The 22,577-nt window shown below is 40.1% G+C and overlaps 1 protein-coding gene across 2 annotated transcripts in view; it reads right to left on the reverse strand.

The window, feature by feature from the left end:
• The window catches only part of LOC308597752 (guanine nucleotide-binding protein G(q) subunit alpha), a 95,594-nt gene that overhangs the window by 15,429 nt on the left and 57,588 nt on the right, over positions 1-22,577 (reverse strand). For both annotated transcript variants that reach the window (XM_081213839.1, XM_081213840.1), the window contains exons 3-5: positions 16,655-16,809; positions 5,245-5,373; positions 3,296-3,425 (exon numbers count right to left, since the gene is read on the reverse strand). In XM_081213839.1, coding sequence (XP_081069965.1) covers positions 3,296-3,425; positions 5,245-5,373; positions 16,655-16,809 — 414 coding nt within the window. The remainder of the gene's footprint in view (positions 1-3,295; positions 3,426-5,244; positions 5,374-16,654; positions 16,810-22,577) is intronic.

Consider the following 22,577-nt stretch of genomic DNA (forward strand, 5'->3'; position numbering starts at 1 on the left):
AACAATACTTTAAATTGTACCTTTTGAATAGTGTGAAGAAATAAGAGAATAAAATTTTCAAAATTGGAAAGATCACATGTGGCAGAGGTTTCAACAGTTTTGTTGTGCAGAAAAGCACTAATCTGTTGTCATGTAAACCAAGGGATGTGGATGTTTTCCAATTTCTCATTCAATTCCATTTCTTTGATAAGTTTCCCATTTATATAGAAATCTCAGTCAATAAAGTCCCCTACTCCTCCAGCCCTTAATATCTACTGTTCTTTAGAATGAGAAAGTGGGTGAAAATACAGGGGACTAAATAGAGAGATTTCAGAGACATAAGCTAAAGGTTTCTTTTTCCAGATTTGTATGGTTGTTTGTAACTGCCACCCACTTTTAAAAGAGGGGGAAGGCACCTCAGAACTTTGTTGCAGACATGTATAGCAGAAGTGGCGCTTCACAGAGCAATTTGCCCAACTGCCCTATCCCCACTCTATTAAACATTTGGGCTGCCTGCCACCCTCTCATAATGCTGGAGTTGGCATGGCCACCTATTGGCAGCCACAGAAACTGCAGCATGACAACAGCATTACATTTTTATGTATATAGGAAAATACAGAAAAACCCATTCTGTCACACTACACTAGATACAGAGTGATACCAGGACTGGCAGTTTCAAGTGATGAAAACTAGTTATTCTATCATCAATACATTGAAATGAAACTACTTACACTTCAAGAAACCAACAAATGCAATTCAGAAAGCAATTATTCAATTATTTCTTAATAATAGGAAAAAAGTAGAGAAAATTGAGAGGGGGATGGATAAGGCAATATAATTAAGAGGTCCTCTTCTTATAAATTATTTAAAATAAAGTATTGAAGAAGGAACACAGCAGAGCAACCACGTATTGTTTAATCTAATAATTTAATTATGAGATTAAAAGATCAAACAAATGCAGAGTAGGGTTATACTATATCATATGCTTCTCTTAGTGGTGATAAAGGATAAAGTGTCCTCAATTTTTCTTTTCTGTTGAGATTTTCATAAAGGCTCTTGACTCAAAACTGAGTCATGAGTACATGAAAATAAAGTCCACCCAGCCTTAAACAAATATGAAAAAACTGCCGAGACCTTTGAGTATAGGGCAGTATATAAATTCAATAAAGAAGAAGAAGAAGAAGAAGAATGAAATGATTTTTTAAAATAAAACCCCCCAACCTTTGTTGTGCTATACAGTGGACGTTTGGGTTGCAAACGTGATCCGTGCGGGAGGCACGTTCGCAACTCGCAGCCTGCACATGCGTGGGTCGCGATTCAGCACTTCTGCGCATAGCGCAACTTAGTGCTTCTGCGCATGCGCTGAAACCCTGAAGTAACCTGTTCCCGAAAACGCACAACCTGAAGCATCTGTAACCCAAGGTATGACGGTACATGCCTCAAATTTGAAGCATGACTAATGTGTTTAAAATCATATCATAAATTAACAAGTTCCCTTACACATAATGACTTCCTTGGTAAGTGCTTTCCAGGCTAGATTATCTCTATGCACATTTGCATTTAAATGTGATTCAATCTTGCCGAAAGAAAAACTCCATGGTAGAAAAAGGAAACACCCAGCTAAATGGGATGGTTCATTGCAGAAGTTCAAAAGACATTGTGATTTGGATACAGATTTCTTCCTGCTGTCAGGAGGTTTCCCTCACTGTAGCTCTACTCAAGGAATGTGGCCCTGCTAGTGGAGACAAATGACCTAATTTTCCTCTCTAGCTCCTCAATGCTGCGCCCCAAAAGCAGGATCCTATGTAGTAAAATACAACCATCAGAAAACAGTAATCAATACATATAAAACTACCGTATTTTTCGCACCATAGGGCGCACCGGACCATAGGGCGCACCTAGTTTTGGGAGGCGGAAAACAAGAAAAAATTATTCTGAACCCCAGAAGCCAGAACAGCAAGAGGGATCTGGCTTCTGGGATACCATGTGGCTGTTCTGGCTTCTGGGATAACCGCGCCAAGCCTCCTCAGGGCAGCGGGATGAAGGCTCCCCCTGCCTGAAGAGGCTGCGCAGGGCTAAGGCAGAAGCCAGGACAGACGCGTCGCTGAAGGGGCACTGCGCCTTCTCTCTCTCTGTGCAGCACCCCTCCTTCACAGGAGAGGCGCTGCGCAGAGAGGGAGAAGGCGCAGCGCCCTTCAGCGAAGCTGGAGAAGGAACAGAAGGAGACCCTTCTGTTCCTCCTCCGGCTTCCAGGACAGGCGCGTCGCCGCGAAGCCAAGGAGCCTGCATACGCTCCATAGGACGCACACACATTTCCCCTTCATTTTTGGAGGGGAAAAAGTGCGTCCTATAGAGCGAAAAATACGGTACATTACCTAAAGCCCCCAAAACACAGTCCAGCAGGAAGTGATACTAAAAAAATTGGGTTCCAAATCTAATTTTGTCCCCAAAGCCCAGATAAACAGATGTGTCTTTAGCCAATGGTGAAAAGGTTGTCAACATAGAGGACTAATACACTTTCCCAGCAAAGGAGCTCCACAATTGGAGCACTTCCACCAAGAAGGCTCTGTTTTGCATCACTGTGCCACAAGTCACAGTTCTTGATGAAACCACAAAGAGGACCTCAAAACTTCGGCTGGCAACTATTGGCTGAGAAGGTGACTAGGATTACAAGCCCCAGCACCCCTAGGGCTATAGTATTTCCGCCCACAGAAGGAGTAGTCGGGGAAGGGAGAGGCAGAAGCGTTGAAAGTGTGCACTATGTGATGAACACACAGGGGTGAAATTGCCCTAATCTGAAATGATGTGATATACATAAAATATTATTTTGTTCATCTTGTACTTCTGTGTTACTCCTCTTGACAGTTTGATAAACAAGAGTAATCTGAGCAAAGCTTGTTATAGTATGCTGCTATAAAAGTATCAATTACATGAAATGAATAGACATTTATTTGAACAGAGCTATGCAAAGGATAAGATAGGGATCCATCCTCTTCCTTGACTGAGGGAATTGTGAACAGGGATTTCATAAAGCCATAAAACGTCAGACAAAAACAACAAAAGAGACTCAACAACTCCTCAAAAGCCCAATGCATTAAAAGGTCTCAGCCAACTTGCAAAAGACCATGGAACAACCATCTTGACAAACTTCTTTGAGCAGCGTCTTCCACAACAGGGGTGATACCACAGAAAAGGCCCTGCTCGCAACTATCTGAATAGACTCAGAATGCCATGGAAAAATGTCAGCACATGGGCAAATTCATATGGGAGCCTTAAATTACTTCTCAAGTAATGGTGCATTTTTAAAATTGCTTACCTCATTGTCTGATTCCACAAGTACTTGATCATATTCACTAAGGGCTACTAGAAACATGATAGAGGTGACATTTTCAAAGCAGTGTATCCATTTTCTTCGCTCTGATCGCTGCCCCCCCACATCCACCATTCTGTAATAACAGCAAAATACATGGGTCAAAAGGTAAGATATAAGATATAAAAAGCATGGTATTATTTACATTAATGCAATCAATTAGAAAGGCATTAGAGTCAGCCAACTATACACTGGCATTCAATCCACATTTAAATGGAAAACAGGTGTGTGTTCTATATCATGAGTAAACCACAAGATATATACCAGCTTGAGGAGTCAGCCAGTCTGTAGCAGCTCAGTAATAACCAAACATACCTAAATAGAAGTTCAGTGAGATTATTCCATAATAAATTGAGTAAAGGTGCAGCCTTAAGAATTCTGATCATTAATGCCTGAAAGTACACCTTGAATAAACTTATGGAAAATATCTGGCTTACAGAAATGTTGCCTCAAATATTGACACTTGCTTTGCTTGAGGATGAGATGTCCTTTAGAAGTAAAACTGGGATATAAAAGATTCTGACAACTAATGTGAACATATAAAACTTGGAAGTGTGTGTGGAACAAAAGCCAGCATGTGGTCTGTCTACTTCACTGTTGCCCTTGTTTTATTTGAACGAGGACAACCCTGTGTGAGTCTGAAGCTTGTGCATCCCCACCACCACCACCATTCTGGTGCAGCTGCAGGAAAGAGATTGAACTTTCTCATCATTTTTGATTAACTAAAGTTTAGGATAACATCCAAACCCTAAACTGTGGTTAATCTTGGTTATGGTTTGTTTGGAACAAACTGGTTTAATAAACCACAATTTGAAGATGTCTTATTTTAGTAAACAATTATAGGTCTGTTCTTGCAATATGAAAGCTCAGTTTACTATTGTGTGAGAATGCAGCCTATATTTTACATTAATCTGTAACAAAATAGTATGCATGGTATGAAATACTCTTTTTTTCAAGAGAAAGCTAGCATTCAAACACATTATATAATTATATGGGGGGATCTAAAGCAGAAAAATGAATAATGGAATAGAGCTGATGGGAAATACTGCACAGATCTGACAAATAACTTTTGTTAGCTAGACTATAATTGCTAAAGACATTTAAGAAGAAAATTAACAAAAAGTTATAATGTTTAGAATGCATAATGCACCCAAATCCGGATTTCAGCTTCTGCTGAGAGGCACTGCTGCCCCAGACATCACTGAGCAGGAGACCTATTCATTACTTTTAGTTTACGTAAAAAAGTTTCTGTATAAACACATTATAGCTAACTGGCATTTTAAAAGATTAAAAATGAAACTTTCTGCTTGATATGGTAAACAGTCTGCTCCTTTAAAACAGATTATGGTAACATTCTGAAATTTTTTAAACATGCACAGCTAATGTCAGCATAATAAGGTTGTAAAACGCATAAAACGTGGAGATTTCTGTTCACTAACAAGTTATTATTTTTAAAGTTTGTTTTTAAAAAACTAAAGATGAGGCAGAATTTGTAGAGAGGATTTTATACCAGCAACTGTTTAGTGGATGCAATATATTTATATAAATTTGCAGGTGCTGGGGCACTACTTTTCATTTTAAAAAAATGGGTGGTTGTTTGAAACTTATATTTAAATTGTACATTAAATTGTATGTATGTTGTACATACGTTAATGCAAGTAAATCTCTTCTCTACCCCACATTCTTGAACAATGTAAAATAAGAGGTGGTGGAGATTGCAGTTTGACAATAGTTTCCCTGAATGTGTATCCAAATGGAAATTGTTGTTACCATTTTTAAAAAAGGAAAGAAATTCTTCAAAATTGATATTTTCTCACAGTTGATTATACAAGCTTAAAAAACCCCCCAAAATTAATGTATCAAGTAATAACAATTTTTAAAGCCTTTTTCTCTACCTGAAAATGACACTTTGCAAGTCAAATGGGTATTCAATGATTCCTGTAGTTGGAACTCGGACTCTAAGGACATCTTGTTGGGTAGGTAAATAGCCAGAATCTGCTATACGGTCCATATCATTAAGATAACTATAGACAGGAAAGAAACAACAGCAATGAAATATAGTGATACTCTACTCCTTTTGAAGAAAGACACAGTATGAATTTAAAGGACAAAGAAATTTTTGAGTGCATGTGGTAAAGTGGTAACAAAGTGTACAGGAATGTAATTAATTCTTGAATAACTGTAGAAGAAACAAGCATTTTGACACCAAGAGCTAACAATTTTGTGTATTATGGCTTTGTCAGTTTTAATCAGTTGTGGCTGAAAATCACCACAATTCCAAGAATGTTCAAAATCTCAGGGAAGGTAATTGAAAAATGGAATTAGCCTGTCATAGAAAATACCAGCTCTCACCAGGTGGAGGGGTATTTGAACAAAAGATACTCCATGTGAAACAGGCATAGCAGGATTAGCCTTCCAGGGCAGTAAATCAGAATTTGGACAGGGTACTTGACTGCAATCTATGAAGAGGGAGATAATCTTGTGTTGCAATCACTCTTCTCCCTTATTGCACAAAGGTTTCATCTACTACGTTTTAATAGGTGCATAAGTAGCAGTGTATTAAGAAACAATATTCAGCCATCTTCCTTTGAAAATGATCTTAAAAACATAGAACTGAATATAAAAGCACCAATAATTACTCCCCCCCCCCCCCGCAGACCCAGACAAAATGAAAGCCTTTCAGAAAAAACTGATGAAAGGAATAGGATACTTCAACTATTAAATTCCCCCCCAAAGAACCGATCATAATTTACAAAACTAAAAGGACACACTAAATTACTCAGGGTAGAGGGTGAGAGTATATAGGTGTGGCATTTTCACTATATTCCTACATTGAAAAAAGGTAAACTGCCTGCCCAAGAAGACAGTGTGTCTTAAGCCCCTTGGATGCTGCCAGTCTCGTATGCCCCTTGCCTTTTTGCACTGCAACCCCTGGGAAACAGGCCCTCCACTTCAGAAACTCTTGATGTGGCTCACTGCGTTCACAGGTTCACATTCCTTTCCTGCATTTCACATCAACCTGTCTTGACTAATCAGAAGTTTTCATACAAGATCAAAGACAGGTTAGCAAGGCCTAATGAGGGGCTACTGCACAACGAGGAAGAAATAACAGTATCTGACTTGCTTTGCGGGTTACATTCATGTTTCATTTCTACAGCAGAGCGCAATGCCAGGTACATACAGTGGTACCTCGGGTTACAGGCGCTTCAGGTTACATACGCTTCAGGTTACAGACTCCACTAACCCAGAAATAGTACCTCAGGTTAAGAACTTTGCTTCAGGATGAGAACAGAAATCGGGCAGCAGTGGTGCGGCGGCAGCAGGAGGCCCCATTAGCTAAAGTGGTGCTTCAGGTCAGGAACAGTTTCAGGTTAAGAATGGACCTCCGGAACGAATTAAGTATGTAACCAGAGGTACCACTGTATTTCTCATATTGGTGAGTCTCCCATGAAAGGGCAGGTGTAGAACCCACCACATAATCTGGCACCCTGAAAAATAACAACTTGCATTCTGATTTTTCACTCATACCAAGGGGGGCGGGGGGACAGTAGAAGATGAAAACCAAGAACCAAAGCAGTTTTTCCACTGGTCAGATGGGCTAGTGGATCCATAACCAAATAGCTCCTCCCACCCACTCCTCTAGAACAGAATTCTTGTTCTATAAAAAGCTTTGTTTTCAAACATGAGGGTACTCTGACTGATTTTTTTCTTTATGAAGAAATATCTAAGGGTACTGCATGTGTGGTTTTTCCTCATAGGAGGCTACTTTTTAAAGGACTTCTTGCTTTTATCATCTTTATTCCCAACCTAGAGTTGCCATTTGACATGACATTTTTAAGAGTGAGTTTGTAGTTGTGATTGTGTGGTCTGAACCTTTGGTCACATGTCACTCTTTTAAAGATTGCTGGGTTTTCCTTTCCACATGAATGGTGGGGTGCTGTGCTCAAATTTTGTGGCTTTGATTACAAACTCGCATGTTCCTCCAGCCAGTAAATGCAGGAGTTATGAGCATGCACACACAGAAACCTGGAAGATGTTTGAGCACAGGCCACACAAAAGAAAACATTAAAGATCCATTCCAGATCTTTCAAAAAAAATCTTTTTTTACTGTGAAAGATAATGTTTTTAAGTACATTATTTTAGAATGCTAGCTGATCAATATCATTTTCAGCATGCTGGAAAAAATCCCCTATCAGTCTTGTATGAAGGTGCACTTGATATGCATAAATCTGGTTTGGAATATTTGGTTTCACAGATTGTACAAACCTGCTTAATTCTTAAAAGTGGGTTTTAGAATATATGAACCTATGATAACTTCTCATCAGAACAAGGGCCGTCACAAGGCAATGTGAGAGTCTCACCTTACCTAAGTATTATCAAAACTTCTGTTAGGAAAGTAGCAAGGTACGTATGTATTTTGTATGTATATATATTCACCTGTTGTCTTAAACTGACAGTTGAAAGTCATTCAAGTCAGGAAAGCTCACGCAATTATTTCTGGAAAAAACACTATAAGACACCACTATCTTTTGTCTCTCTGCTGTTGAACTGGTTGTTAATCAATTGTATTATCTCAGAACAAGTGGAATCTATCCAGCTATGCTATAAGGCTGCCCAGATAAAGTGAATTCTGTCAAGAATGTAAAAAAAGATGCTAACTGCCCCACCAAATTCTGTTTCTTCCCCGTATGCAAGAAGAGATGGACTCTCCCACAGTGGTAATGTGGGCAACCACGTGGGGTGACTTGCGCTATGGGGGAGAAGTGGAGATCAGCCTATTTAAGCCCCCTCCACCCCATACTCTCCCCTCTTTTCACTGAGGCTCCCACCCTCCTGCCCCTTTTGCAGTGTGGGCTCTGCTAGTTGCTTTCATTGCAGTGACCGAGTAGGAATTTTCTGGGTGACACTAATTGGCCCATGTCACATCTTTTTTGCCTACTTCACACTGTTGGGTGTTGTCTGTGTGACTGGAGTGGCGTTTTGTTTGAATCTGGCTAACTGGCATTTGGTCCGGGTGGGTGAGTGGATTTTGGGAAATATCTGACAGAGTGGTGCTTGGGCCTGTCTGGCGCACTGGGGTGAAGGATGACCAACGGGGTCACGGTGTGCATGTCAGGTTCATATGCCCAAGGACTATGCAGTGAGGGGGAAGAATATCATTAGACATTTATGCAGGATCACAGTGTGCAGCTGACAGCTGGATCAGGAGATGGGAAAGTTGGAATCTTCCCATAAATGTACCTCACCACCCAGATCTCATTTTGGTTTTGGCTACTTTTGATTGAATTATTATGATTGCCAGATTCTATAGTTGTTGAATTTTAATAAATATAACTTGCTGCCCATCTTTCTTGTCTTGAGTCTTCTTGAGTGTGTTGGCAATTTCTTATTGTCAGGCAGCCTTTGAATCTCCTCTTTGAAATTTACATTTATTTCCCACCTTATCCAAAGGACTGTAATGTAATATTATCTAGACTCTTCATGAAATTTTTATCTGTCTGATAACTGTGACCAATATTCCTATCTCCTAAACTACACTGCAAATCCATGCTATACTGGGATTCTGTAGATGCATAAGAAAGTGTTGTGGCCAATTGCTTGTTATACACATATTACCTTGGTAATGCACCTCAGCTCTATCTCTATGGCAACCCAGCAGAATTGCCTTAGCAGCCCGTTAATATTATTTTTATAAGATTAATTACAACTATAATTAACTTGTAAAATATGGCCTGTACTAGACATATATAAAGATTTGTAAAAATGTGTGTGCACACACGTGCTTAATTTTTTCTTGGTTAAATAGTTAACTGAATGTATCTATCAAAATATAAAAAGCCAGTGACTGAAATAGCCTTCCAGAAACATGCATGTGTATGTGTGTGTGTGTAGGGAGGGAAGAGGAGAGGGAGAGGGAGGGGGAGAGGGAGGGGAGAGAGAGAGAGAGAGAGAGAGAGAGAGAGAGAGAGAAAGAATGTGTGCCGCACAGCTTTCAAAGGTGCCTGAATTATTCTAAGTCTAATGAGAATTTCCAGGAAAAACATTAGAGAGCATTACTGCAAGTATAAATTATGCAAACGAAGAGTGTCAGTTCTTAACCACAACAGTCAATGAGATTTCTTGTCTCAAAGTTGAAGGTCATGACTTTTGAGTAAGTCTCCTTTAGTGCTACACCCAAACATAAACTTCAGCATTCACAAAGGATTAAAGATCTTATTACAGGTTTTGTAGCATGCATATTATTAGTTATGCGGCGCTATCAGAATAAAAGTTGCCTTATGGCACTACACAGGCAAAATGCAAGGGCAAGCCACCACCTAAGCAGTTTTCCAGAGAGCCCCAGGGGTCCTTGTAAGTCTCCCTCCAAGATAATGTTGTACAGCTAACCCATCCCAACCAAACTTCATCTGCAACATGCAGGGAAGAGCAGGCTATGTTCATGAATGCACTTCCAAGTAATAAAAGCAAGGGTGAGGCCAAGCTGGCCTGGTTAGTCCCTGGGTGAACAGAATGGGCTAAGAGAAATATATGGGGAACCAGATGCTACTGGACTACAACTTCCATCAACCTCAGCTAGCACTGCCAATGGTCACAGACAAGGCAAGATGTAGTCCATTAGCATCTACTGTACAAGCCCATCAGTTTGCCATCCTTGTCCTGGCCCATACCTCAAGAATCCTCCCGAATGTGCTGGGATTCCACAGCTGACACAAAAGATTTCCTCACAGACAAGCTGATATAAAATGGGTTCTGTGAATGTAGATAGTTAGCAACAATGGCTTTAGCTAGCAGTCTTCCATGTGCATTTTCTGTATTTTTTGCTCTATAAGACTCACTTTTTCCCTCCTAAAAAGTAAGGGGAAATGTGTGTGCGTCTTATGGAGCGAATGCAGGCTGCGCAGCTATCCCAGAAGCCAGAACAGCAAGAGGGATTGTTGCTTTCACTGCGCAGCGATCCCTCTTGCTGTTCTGGCTTCTGAGATTCAGAATTTTTTTTCCCTTGTTTTCCTCCTCCAAAAACTAGGTGCGTCTTGTGGTCTGGTGTGTCTTATAGAGCGAAAAATACGGTAAATGTTACTAAGTTCGGTTCAGCTGGAACTCTGCAAATGTACAGGGGCTGTGCGTCTCTTTTGGCTTTGACCTGAGCAATGAGCACAGCATCAATACAAGGAATCAGAGGGAGGAAGTGCCGTTCATGTGGTGTCCGCCCATCAAAGGAAGCACCAGTGATTTCTACCAAAGACCTCTCAGTAGTAGATGTGATGATAGGTAGTTCTCAATCATAGCATAACACGCCTGTCAAACTGATCCACCAAAGCTCTAGCCATCTCTAATGCAAGTATCTGTTAAGGATAATGATATAATTTCCTGAAATGCGGATGTTTACTTATGCTAAATTACTGGGTACTTTTAACATGGGTTACTCTTATGTTTTTGGCTGACTGAATCACAGAGGTATTTCATTCTATTGTGACTGTTATTCCAGTAACTGTTATTTTTTAACTGTTTTCTGCTCTCTCTGTGCATATGTGTGAGGGACAATGGCTGCTAAGAGAGGATGTTTTCAGGATACTGCTGAGGACAGTGTTGTGTCAGCGTGATCTGTCAGATTTGAAACAGACATAGAGAAAGATCCCTAAATGTTAATAGGGAGAAACCTGTGCAGGAGCTCTCTGTAAGGAACAAAGAAAATACTGCTGAGGTGAAAATAAAAACCTTTCACAATTGTAAGGCCTGAGTGAGGTAAATCTCTGGTGCAAGTCTCAACACAGTTTTGTTTATAAGTCTAAGAAGACTTCAATCAACAATTCAAATGGGAACATACTCATGTTTGAATAAGCATGTGATTGTTTATGTTTATGAAAGTAAAGTTAAGTAAAGCTTAACATAGAGCAGCCTCCTGAAGGACTAGAAAACTTAACAAGTGGGGAAACCAGCTCTAACAAAAGGGGTAAAGTAAAGTCCGGTGGGAAAATGATATTGTGACAGCTCATTATAGTGTACCCAGAGGCTGCTCTGTGTTAAGCTTTCCCAAGATGTTTCAAGCCCTTGGATCACTGCAGGAACTAGATTTCTTCAGTATAGGCTGGTTCCTTTCTTTTCTTTCTTTCCTGTTCACCTGCGCCTAAGTAATGCTTTCTTTGGGACTTGTCAGGAGCCTTGTAGGAAGTGCAAGTCAGTGGTATCCTGAAGAGGCGAGTGGATCCCTGTTCTATTTTAAAGCATAAAGGCCCTTCTCTGAGAGGGGTGGGGTGGTCACATGAGAACAGGTCTTCCCAGTGGTCGCACACATTTGTGGAATGCTTCAACCAGGGAGGCACGCTGGTGCCATCACTATCTGTTTTTAGGCACTAGTCAAAAACAATTTTATTTTCTCATTATGTTTTAATTTTCAACATGTCTAACAAATACAGTCAAAACAGCTTTCTCCTTCCTCTTATTTTTGTCAACTTCCCACCCCTTTTTCCATGGAGTTGTTTCTCTGCTTTTGCTGCACCCTATTTTCTATCTATCAAATCATAACCACAGTATTATGATCTAATTACTTCTGATGCTCATAGCTCAAGTCCTGCTAGCAAGTTCATCATACTATAACCTTTCTTTAAATAGTCCGAAAAAGGCATCTATTCTTCTATACAACACTCATCATTAGATTATTTTAATTTTGCTTTACGTTTTGTCAGTTCTGCATAGCCCATTATCTAACTTAACCACTGCTCTTTTGTTGGAACTTCTTCTTCCTTCCATTTCTGTGCATATAGAATCCCAGCTGCTGTTGTTACATACATAAACAACTTTAGCATAGGGTGGGAGGATTTCTACCCCATAAGTGTTTCTAAAATGATTGGCAGTACAGAAGAACTGGGAAGAGGGGCAGTCTTTCAGAGGAGAAAATTGAAGAGTGTCACTGGGCACGTGTACAGTGATACCTCATGTTACGTACCGTCCCCCTTACCAATGCTTCGGGTTACGAGCTCTGCTAACCCCGAAGTAGATGCTCCTTGCTGTGAACTTGGCCCCGGGATGCAAGAGGAAGTTGCGTGCCAGCGGTGCAGCAGCAGCAGGAGGCGCCATTAGTGTTAAGAACGGTTCCGGGTTACAAACAGACCTCCGGAACGAATTAAGTTCGTAACCGGAGGTACCATTGTACTTAGATCTTTTCCTATTGAAGATTACAGCTTCCTTTGCTACTGTTCTGTATCAGAAACAACTGTAACTCTATGTGTGTATAAAACTTTGAGTAGGAAAGCCGCTAAAAATTTGCACCACACTGAGATAGTCTTTTTTAACACTCAGTAATCAGGTAGTTTAAATGGCTTTATAAAATCATACAGTTTTTACCACATTTGTCACAACAATGATGCAAGCTGATGTTATATAATTGTAAGTTAAAATAGGTACATCATTTGACTACAACACATTGCCTAGAAAATCTAATTAGGGTGTGGGAGGACATGCTCCAATCCATCATTTCTGGTCATTTTCAACACTGCAGATTCTATGTCTGCGGATTCTTCTACATCAAAGATGAGATCATTCTGATGCACAAGTTTGACCACGCAGCAAAGACTGAGGGGAGAAACTGCTGTGGTTTATATTCAGCAGTTATTTAGCTGAAGCAATGCCACCTTGAGTTTTCCATACAAATAAGTGAAAACAGGGACAGAATCTTACAGTGTATTCCCGTCTGGGCTCCGAAATAGGGTTCTTCTTGTCCTATTTGGGATTCTTGGGGACAAGGGAGGAGTTTCAATCCGAGCTGGGAGTAGTTTATAGTTCAACCCTATGAAACTTATTCATAGACCTGCATAGGATTTCACTCCTAAATACACTAAATTATATTGTTTCCTTATTGTGATTTGTATTGCATTGTACTAGATGTATAGTCGTACCTTGGATCCCGAACACCTTGTGACTTGAACGTTTTGGATCCTGAACGCTGCAAATCCAGAAGTGAGTGTTCCAGTTTGTGAACGTTCTTTGGAAGCCAAACATTTGACGCGGTTTCCGTGGCTTCTGATTGAGTGCAGGAAGCTCCTGCAGCCAATCGGAAGCCGCATATTGATTGTTGAATGTTTGCGGAAGTCGAAGCAACTTCCAAAACAGATTCCGTTCAACAACCAAGGTACTACTGTATATTGGAAACATGAGGTCAGACAAATTTTATTTTATCCCCTTCCCTCCTGCATCACTAATATATTAAGATTTTTCATCATCCATAACAACTAAAATGAACAATAGAATTATCAACTACATTTAGAATAAACACTTGAACACAATTTGAAAAACAGAAATATATGGTCTTCGGGCAGCTTAAAAGTACCAAGATCAAAAAATGCTTCTAGTAATTAAAGTATTTTAAATTTAATTTTAGTCTTCACGGTTGTGTGTGTGTTTTTGTGCGTTTTAGAATTCAGTCTTTTAGAATTCAGTACAAGACAGGCAAAGATAGACCTGGTAAGGAAAGGATGAGTAGGTATGGGGAAGACGTTTATGTGTGGCAGCTGGGCAAGGAAACTAACTATCAAGTAATATTATTATAGTCAAAAGTATTCCAGAAAAGCGGGTGGCATGCCTACCTTGGCTACAAAAGGTGAAAGTTCACAAAGGATTTACTAATCACATAGTAAAGAATGCTCTATATAAGGTGTGGACAAGATATCAACAATTACTACTGTTAAATTGTGGGTGAACATATCAGACGACACAGCGATTCTCCAAACAGCTCTTGTTTATTCACAGGCCAGGACAGAACTGAACTGAAGGGTTCAGTCAGCCTACTTATATAGAGCTCCAGTACAACGTTACTGTAACAACTTTCTAAAACTATCCAATCACTGAACGTCACTTTCGATCCCTTATTTGCATAACTATCTACAGTATCCCCCTGCTGGCCCAGGTGAGAACTTCAGTACATAACAACTAGAACCAAAAACGCCATGGTGGCTGTCCCCGCTAGAGGCATTCACAGTTAAAAAACTAAATATGGAAAGTAACTGGGCAAACTATAGTCAATTATTAAAAGATGATCAGGGACAATTAAAGCTCAAAACATTTGAGGAGGTAAGACATCACCTCACTGTTTGGCTTCAATATCATCAATTAAATAATGTATTTAATTCAGATTAAAAAATAGGGTTCAGGAGAGAAGAATTTAAATTACAAAAAGCAATACTAAAAAATAATAAGAAATTGTTGTCCAGAACTTATGCCCTATAATTGGAATGGGACTTAAAAGACAAGGAAATAAAAGAAGTTATGGTCAAATGGGCGCAAGATATCGGCCACACAATATATACAGAACAGTGGGAAAGGCTTTGGAGGTCGGATATACACTTTACTGCCGGTTACACTATTAAACTGTGGGAGACAGTGGAAGACAGGAGTGCTTGCCGTGCTCTGGTCTATGGGGTCACGAAGAGTCGGACACGACTAAACAACAACAACAACAACACTACTATTAAAGAGAATTTAATGAAAATGTGCTACAGGTGATATTTGACACCTTCCAAACTCACAAAGATATATAAATTAAAAAACAATTTATATTGGAAATGTAATAAAGTTGAGGGGACAATGATGCATGCATGGTGGGGCTGTGAAAAAATTAAAAATTTCTGAGGATGTATTCATGAAGAGTTAAAATTTCTATTGAAAAGAAACCAGAGGCATACCTATTAGGCATTTTGGGGGAAAGACATCCCACAGGATAAGAAAAGGCTATTTTTATATGCCACAGCCGCAGCCAGATTATTACTTGCAAAAAACTGAAAAGGAGTTATTATCCCAACAAAAGAGGAATGGATAAGTAAATTATGTGAATTTATAGAACTGGCAAAGTTAACAGTAGCCACAAGACATCAGACAAATCAGAAGTAAAGGAAGGAATGGCAATGCACTGAGGATTATATGAAAAAAACACTGCTCTAAGGTTAATATGTTGATATGCCTAGACTAAGTTTGTAAAGTACATATTCATACGAAATATAAAATATATATATAAGGAATAATATTCAAAAGACGCAATGTCAATAAGATTAAATAACTACACAGAATGTTGAGTTGGGGGGGGAGTCATATGGGTGTACAGTGGTACCTCGGGTTAAGTACTTAATTCGTTCCAGAGGTCCATTCTTAACCTGAAACTGTTCTTAACCTGAAGCACCACTTTGGCTAATGGGGCCTCCTGCTGCTGCTGCGCCACCGGAGCATGATTTCTGTTCTCATCCTGAAGCAAAGTTCTTAACCTGAGGTACTATTCCTGGGTTAGTGGAGTCTGTAACCTGAAGCCTATGTAACCTGAAGCGTATGTAACCCGAGATATCACTGTATAGCAGGGGAGCGCAGCTATCATATACCCTTGACCGAAGAACGGTATATGTATATGTGATGGTATTGGTTTTCACTAATGTATAGTATAGATGTTTTCTTTTTCTTTTTGCTTGTTTGTTTTTGGTATGTTCTTTTTTTTGTATTTTTGTGCAATCTTCAAATAAAGAAAAGTGTTAAATGGGGAAAAAATAGTACTCTAAAGAAGCATCTAATTAAAACCGGTATAAGGCAGGTATGTTTAATTATTTTTCGCTTTAAAGACCAGTTGCTAACTTTCAAGGTCGGGGAGGGGGGTGCCCGTGGTGGGTGTGGCCATCCCACATTCTACATGCACACTTTCTTACTCACAGGATGCAGTCCCTTCTCCTCGCCTGATCCATGCAGATCAGCTGAGATGAGGAGTTAATCACCCCCCTCTCCCTGATCTTTCTTCATATGATTCCCTGGGAAGAGCATTGTGCTGCAGCTGTTGGAGGTAGGTATCACTGCTGTGCAGTGGCCGATATTGTCACCAACAAGACACGGGAAGCAGAAATGGTAGCAAATCATCTAATCTAGTTGTGTGTGTTTCTCTTTATGCTGCTGCCAAAAATTCTGGGTAAGCGACAAAAAATTGTGTGTGCTTGTATCAGGCTTACAGTTCATTACTAGTGTGTGTATCTACACACACACACACACACACACACACACACACACACACACACTGCTTACAATCTCAGGATGCCAGTTTTCATCAAACTCTATGCAGTAAGACAGTGGAGTACATGTACATTTATAAGCTAAGTATATTATCAGTAGTGGTATACATTATCCTAAAATAAAACAAGGTATGTATCTTAATTCAGATAGAAAGGAAGTTTGAACAACTAAGATTCCCAGTGACTGGACACCTCAAATAATTCTTGAAAAACAGCTGTCCATGAGATATGTCTAAAGCATTACTATCCAAAACATCTTCCCGTTTATACTTACTATTTAGTAGAATCTGACAATTGATACTCTCGCCGCCTGTCATAGCATTCTTGGATTCCAGGGTCATTCCATAAATACCTTATTGCATCTACATAAGGGTTCTCAAATGAGCACACTTTCTCTATGTCAACGTCTCGAACTAGCTGTGCATTAGCCTATAATAATAAAAACAAAATCTGATTACATTTAAGTGCATTAAACACACTGAACAAAATATATATTAGGTTACTTATTTACTTACTTACACACACACACACACACACACAAGCATAATGTGTTGATAAGAACATTTGGAAATGAAGTTTCCTAGACATACGGTCAGACTTCTTTTCGAAAATATGTGGTAAGTATGTTTTTTTTAAAAAAGTACTTTCTGGAAGGTAAAATGGGTAAAGGAAAAGGACCCCTGGAAGATTAAGTGCAGTCGAATTTGACTTTGGGGTGTGACACTTATGAGAAGGCAATGACAGCACTCAGGATATTGAGATGCGAGTGTGAGTCACAAAAGGAAGTAGAATAGAAAAAGAGAAGTGATTGTTGGCTGACAATCAGAGTACCGGTAATTTGGACAGAGCAAAGGTGTGTGGACATTCTAACTAGGTGGAAGCTGGGGTGCAAGATGCTAATATTAAACTGTATCTGAAAATACTTATATTCACTAATTCATTAGCAATACTACAGTAGCATATATGAAAGCTATAATAAACATATGTTAACAAATCAAAAGTTAATAAATATAAAATACACTACAAAAATAGTGTTATGTTGGATATAAACCTCCAGTAGATTATTGGGAGCATGAGGTAATCGTATTATTTTATTCTTCATATAACTGGGAAAATGTCAACGTCAATTCATCTAATATAAAAGTAAAACATTTTAACTGGCAAAGATATTGGCTTTAAAATCAAGAATCCCACAATTGGCTACTGTAAGAACAGGAAGCTGGACTATATGGACATTGGCCTGATCACACACGTTCGTCTTATGTTCACCCAAGATAATATGAAGAAGCAACTCTTCTGCTCTCTGTGCCAACCAAATGAGCTTCTCAAAATGATGTACATGACCTTCACTTGCTCGTGCAAAAGTGAATTATCCTTGACTCAATTCACTATACTCAATACTTGCTTATAGGGAACTGTCTGGAATTGACAACACAATGTGGAAAATCCCCTTCTTTGTTTGCTTAGCTATCAGACATTGCTAAACAAACAATTCACAGGCTCAAATTTTAATTTTCAGTTCCTGTTTGAAGCAGCCAAAGAAATAGCATAGTTTCAAGCTAAGGAAGTTATCTTTTCTTTAAGCAAGCAGACTGCATTACTGAAAAACCTTTTCAGTAAGTCCATATAGTCTACCAGGTGTTAAAATTTAGGTCAGACATGGGAAGCTGGGGGAATCAGCAGTTACTTGTGAAGTCTAATGAATGTCTACTAACATTTAACCAAAAGATTGCACAACATCTTGCAATAACAGCCAAATAGCACCATGCCTTCTGCTTATATAACACTAGCTTTGTGCAACCGGCCTCCAATAGTTATACAGTGGTGCCCCGCAAGACGAATGCCTCGCAAGACGGAAAACCCGCTAGTCGAAAGGGTTTTCCGTTTTTGAGCTGCTTCGCAAGACGATTTTCCCTATGGGCTTGCTTTGCAAGACGAAAACGTCTTGCGAGTGTTCCGATTTTTTTTCGCTCCCCCCTTTTTCTAAGCCACTAAGCCGCTAATAGCCTTTTAGCCGCTAATCCGCTAAGCCTTTAATAGCCACTAAGCCTTTAATAGCCGCTAAACCGCTAATAGCGCTAATCCGCTAAGCCGCTAATAGGGTTGCTTCGCAAGACGAAAAAATCGCTAGACGAAGAGACTTGCGGAACGGATTAATTTCGTCTTGCGAGGCACCACTGTATTCATTGATGCTACCTGGAACTATAAAATAAGGGGAAGTTACTGGTGCAAGAATTAAAAGGTTCATTCCTATGTGTAGCTATTAGAACCAGCTAGTCCTGGTCTTCATCATTACAGTAAGAGCAATACAGTCAAAGTGGCTCACTTGTCTAGAAATACTGATGCACTCTTTGGGACAAACAGCTCAACCCCTTATTGAGCAGTGTAATTTGAATACATGCCTAACAATATGCACACATTGGAGGAAGGAACGGCAATAAGTATGGAACTTGAGACACTGTTTTTAATCCATTACCTTTTGCTGTTCAATCACAAGATGCACAATACAAGTTACTATGATTTTTGTATTTATTTCAATGTACAACATACCTTTTCCTAACTGTAATTAAACTGTTTTATGGTAGAATTTGATCATTAGCCAATTAGCTACTATCATGAGTAGTTAATATCTCAGCAAGCATATATTGCTGTACGTTAATAATGAACATAGATAATGCACTTTCCCCTGAAAAGTACACAGACTAATTTATTCAAATATTGCCAAGGATCATTAGTGAAATCTGCAACACACAAAAAAAGGTGACTTCTTAAAATAGAAATGTCAATAAATAGACAATAAAGTATCCTTGGCAGTTGTTCTCTTTTTTAAAAAGGAAAAGTTATAAACATTAAGTCCGATTGTGATGCATATAAAAAAATGGGCAGACTATGGGCAATATCCCATTTGCAAACGGGTTGCATTCTGAGTCACTGCATGCTTGTGTGAAATTGTGTGCAACCGTAACACCTATTGAAAAAGCCAGCAAACACCCCATTCTGCTCCCCCACCCCTTTCTGGGATGTTTTTGTAATATTTTTGGGTCACTTCTGGGTTCAGTGCAATGTGTACATGCGTAGTTACGCCAATATTGGATGGACCTAAAATGTATGCTGCCTGTATATTCATCAGTATCTTTCCACAATATCTGCAAACAGATCTTAAGAACTGGGGACTTGTTAATGCACTCGCTGTAATATTAAATGATATCAGCAAATGCTCAGCACAAAGGAATATTTCTAGTAAGATCTAGCTGTTACAATTGTAGATCAAAGATCTGCAGCTGACGAAATCTACAATTCTGTAGTTGTGAAATGAAAGATTAAACATTCAAGTGAGAACAGAACAGATACAGAACCAGCCATAGCAAGAAAATGCTGGTAAGTTCCTCACTATGGGAAGCCATGGTTTCCAGTACAGTGGTACCGCGCAAGACGAATGCCTCGGAAGACGAAAAACTCGCAAGACGAAAGAGTTTTCCGTTTTTTGAGGTGCTTCGTAAGACGAATTTCCCTATGGGCTTGCTTCGCAAGACGAAACGTCTTGCGAGTTTGTTTCCTTTTGAAGCGGGAACTGGGCTGGCAGGGAGCGAGCGAGGGAGCGACCTACCTTTTCCAGAGGGATCCTCTTCTGGAGAGGGCACAGAGGAGGCAGGTGGGCTGGGATCCAGCGGATCTGGCTGGGTCTCTGCGCTGCCTCTGCCTCTGCCTCTCTCTCCCCCTCCCCACGTGGCTGCTCCATTTTGCCCTAACTGCACGAAGGCAGGAGGAGGGGGACCAAGGAGGAGGAGGAGGAGGAGGCATCGACTGCGCTTGGGCCGCCGCGAAGGCGCCTTTGCGGGGGTGGGAAGAAGCTGGGAGCAGCTGCCGAGACTGTGGGGAGCCCGGCGGCGTAGCGCAAGGTAACCTTTGGCACCTCGTGGAGAGAGAGGGAGAGGAGCGGGCTGGGGCTTTGATGTGGGACACGGTTTGGCGGAGCGAAGACGCGGCAAGGCTTGGCGACAGAGGAAGGGGGGCTGTTTTCGTGGGGAGGTGGGAGGGGGTGTCTTTGCCTCTTACCAGCAACAGATCCTCCAGGCTGGGGAAACTCCTCCTGCTGGGGAGCGACCCGCTTTGTGCTTTGCCCGCTTTATAATACAGTACCAGGGTGTATCCGTGCTTCGCAAGACGAAAAAATCCGCAAGACGAAGAAACTCGCAGAACGGATTAATTTCATCTTGCGAGGCACCACTGTAATTAAACATTTGACGTTATAAAAATGATGGCACATCCATTTTTGTAAGCCACAGGAATGGGAGTTAAGTCCTTTATTTTAATCAAAGGTCTCTTGTGAACATAGGAATCAGTTCATTTGTACAGTGCTGTCTTCAATGTTTGGCAGCGATTCTCCAAAGTTCCAGACGGGAGTCTTTCCTACTCATACCTGAGATGCCAAAGACTGAACCTGGGACCTTTCGCACGCAAGACATGTGCTTTCCTGCTGAGCTGCTGCGCACTAGTGCCATGATGCCAGACATTAGCTAAATGCAAAAATTCCAGGACTTACAGTATTATCAGCATCTGAAATGCAGAGTCTGTTAAGAGGGCATGGAATAAAGCTTAGAGGTGCACTAGAGCGAGGAAATATGCCAGATCGGTAATAAGAATATAAAATAGTCACAATGGCCAACATAAAGCACAAAATATCTTCCTGTTAACATGGGCCTGTTCCAAATATATGTAACATGGGAGAGAGGAAAGGAGTGTAACCAGGGTGGATGAAAATCAATGATTTTTTAATAAAAAAAATCAGATTTTTAAAAAATTTAAATCAGATTTTTTAAAATTCTAATTGGATTTTTTTAAAAATAAAATGCTTTTGGAAGAAAATTCTTTCTAAAGTTAGTTTTCTATTTAAGTTACATTATAGTCCAGGAAATAAAGATTTGCTTTTAATTATGTAACATGAGACTTTATATGCAATGTTTAAATGTTTTGGTAAATGAATTCCATTAATCCATTCACAATGTCATGCTCTTCCAGAGGTTTCTGTAAGATTATTTGGGGCAGTTTTTCTAACAAGATGATAGTATCACAGGTGCTTGTTTTTGCAGTTCTTAAAAGTGTGAATTTGTGTCTGCAGAGATAACATGCCTTTTCACAGGAAAAATGTTATAAAATAAACATATAGAGTTGAGGGAAAAAATTTAAACCCATTGTTCCTTTGCAAATTTATATACACAGAATCAACCCCATATCTCTTAAATGCTAAGTTCCAAGAGGTTCAATGAATAGATTGTTTGGAGTGGAATAGATCTGCACAAGTAGCCAAGTGTGAAGCAGTAAAAATGAAAGTGCAGTCTTGTGAGCAGAATACTCCACAGGTCTTGGGATCTTTGTGTAATACAGTGGTACCTCGGGTTTGTAACCTCGGGTTACAAACACCTTGGGTTACAAACTCCGCTAACCCGGAAGTAGTTGAACTTTGCTCCAGGATGAGAATGGAAATTGCGCAGCAGCCCCATTAGCAAGAGTGTGCCTCAGGTTAAGAACGGTTTTGGGTTAAGAATGGACCTCCAAAATGAATTAAGTTCGTAACGCGAGGTAGCACTGTAATTGCGCAAGTCAGTAATTTTTGATATAACTGTAAAAACTACTCTGAAAATTTATTATTCCAAAAACGAAACCTTCATCTGGTTGTAAATATTAAGATTATACTAGCAAGAATGAGTCTTTCTGTAAAAAAAATGATTTAAATCAAGTCTTACTGACTAGTGATTTAAATCGTGATTTAAATCAAATCCACCCTGCTTGTAACCGTGTGCTGCAGGGATGCTGAGCTCCCCCCCCCCCCGCCTGCTACTTCACTCCACCACAATCTATCTCCCATTTCTCTCTCAACTTGATGCCCTAACCAGAACTGAGCTCAGAGGACATCAAACTGCACCTGCCCCTTGGCGTCACGTGTTATTAATACAGACCTGTGTTGAAAAAAGACACAGGTCTGCTGCCACCTGCTGCTTGGCCCTCTGTTGAATAGCTAAAAAGACTGGGAGCATCATAAGACTCTGGGTGCTCTGACCCCCCTTATCCTGGGCTGGGGAGGAAGTGGATTCAAGGAGGAAAAGTTTCACCAAAGGAGTGAGAGGTAAGCGCCCAGCAGGCAGGAAAAATGAAAACTATAAAAACACTCCCTTAGCTTAATGCATATGGCAGAGAGA

This window comes from Podarcis bocagei (genome assembly GCF_964188305.1).
Source record: "Podarcis bocagei genome assembly, chromosome: 11".
Classification (NCBI taxonomy): domain Eukaryota; kingdom Metazoa; phylum Chordata; class Lepidosauria; order Squamata; family Lacertidae; genus Podarcis; species Podarcis bocagei.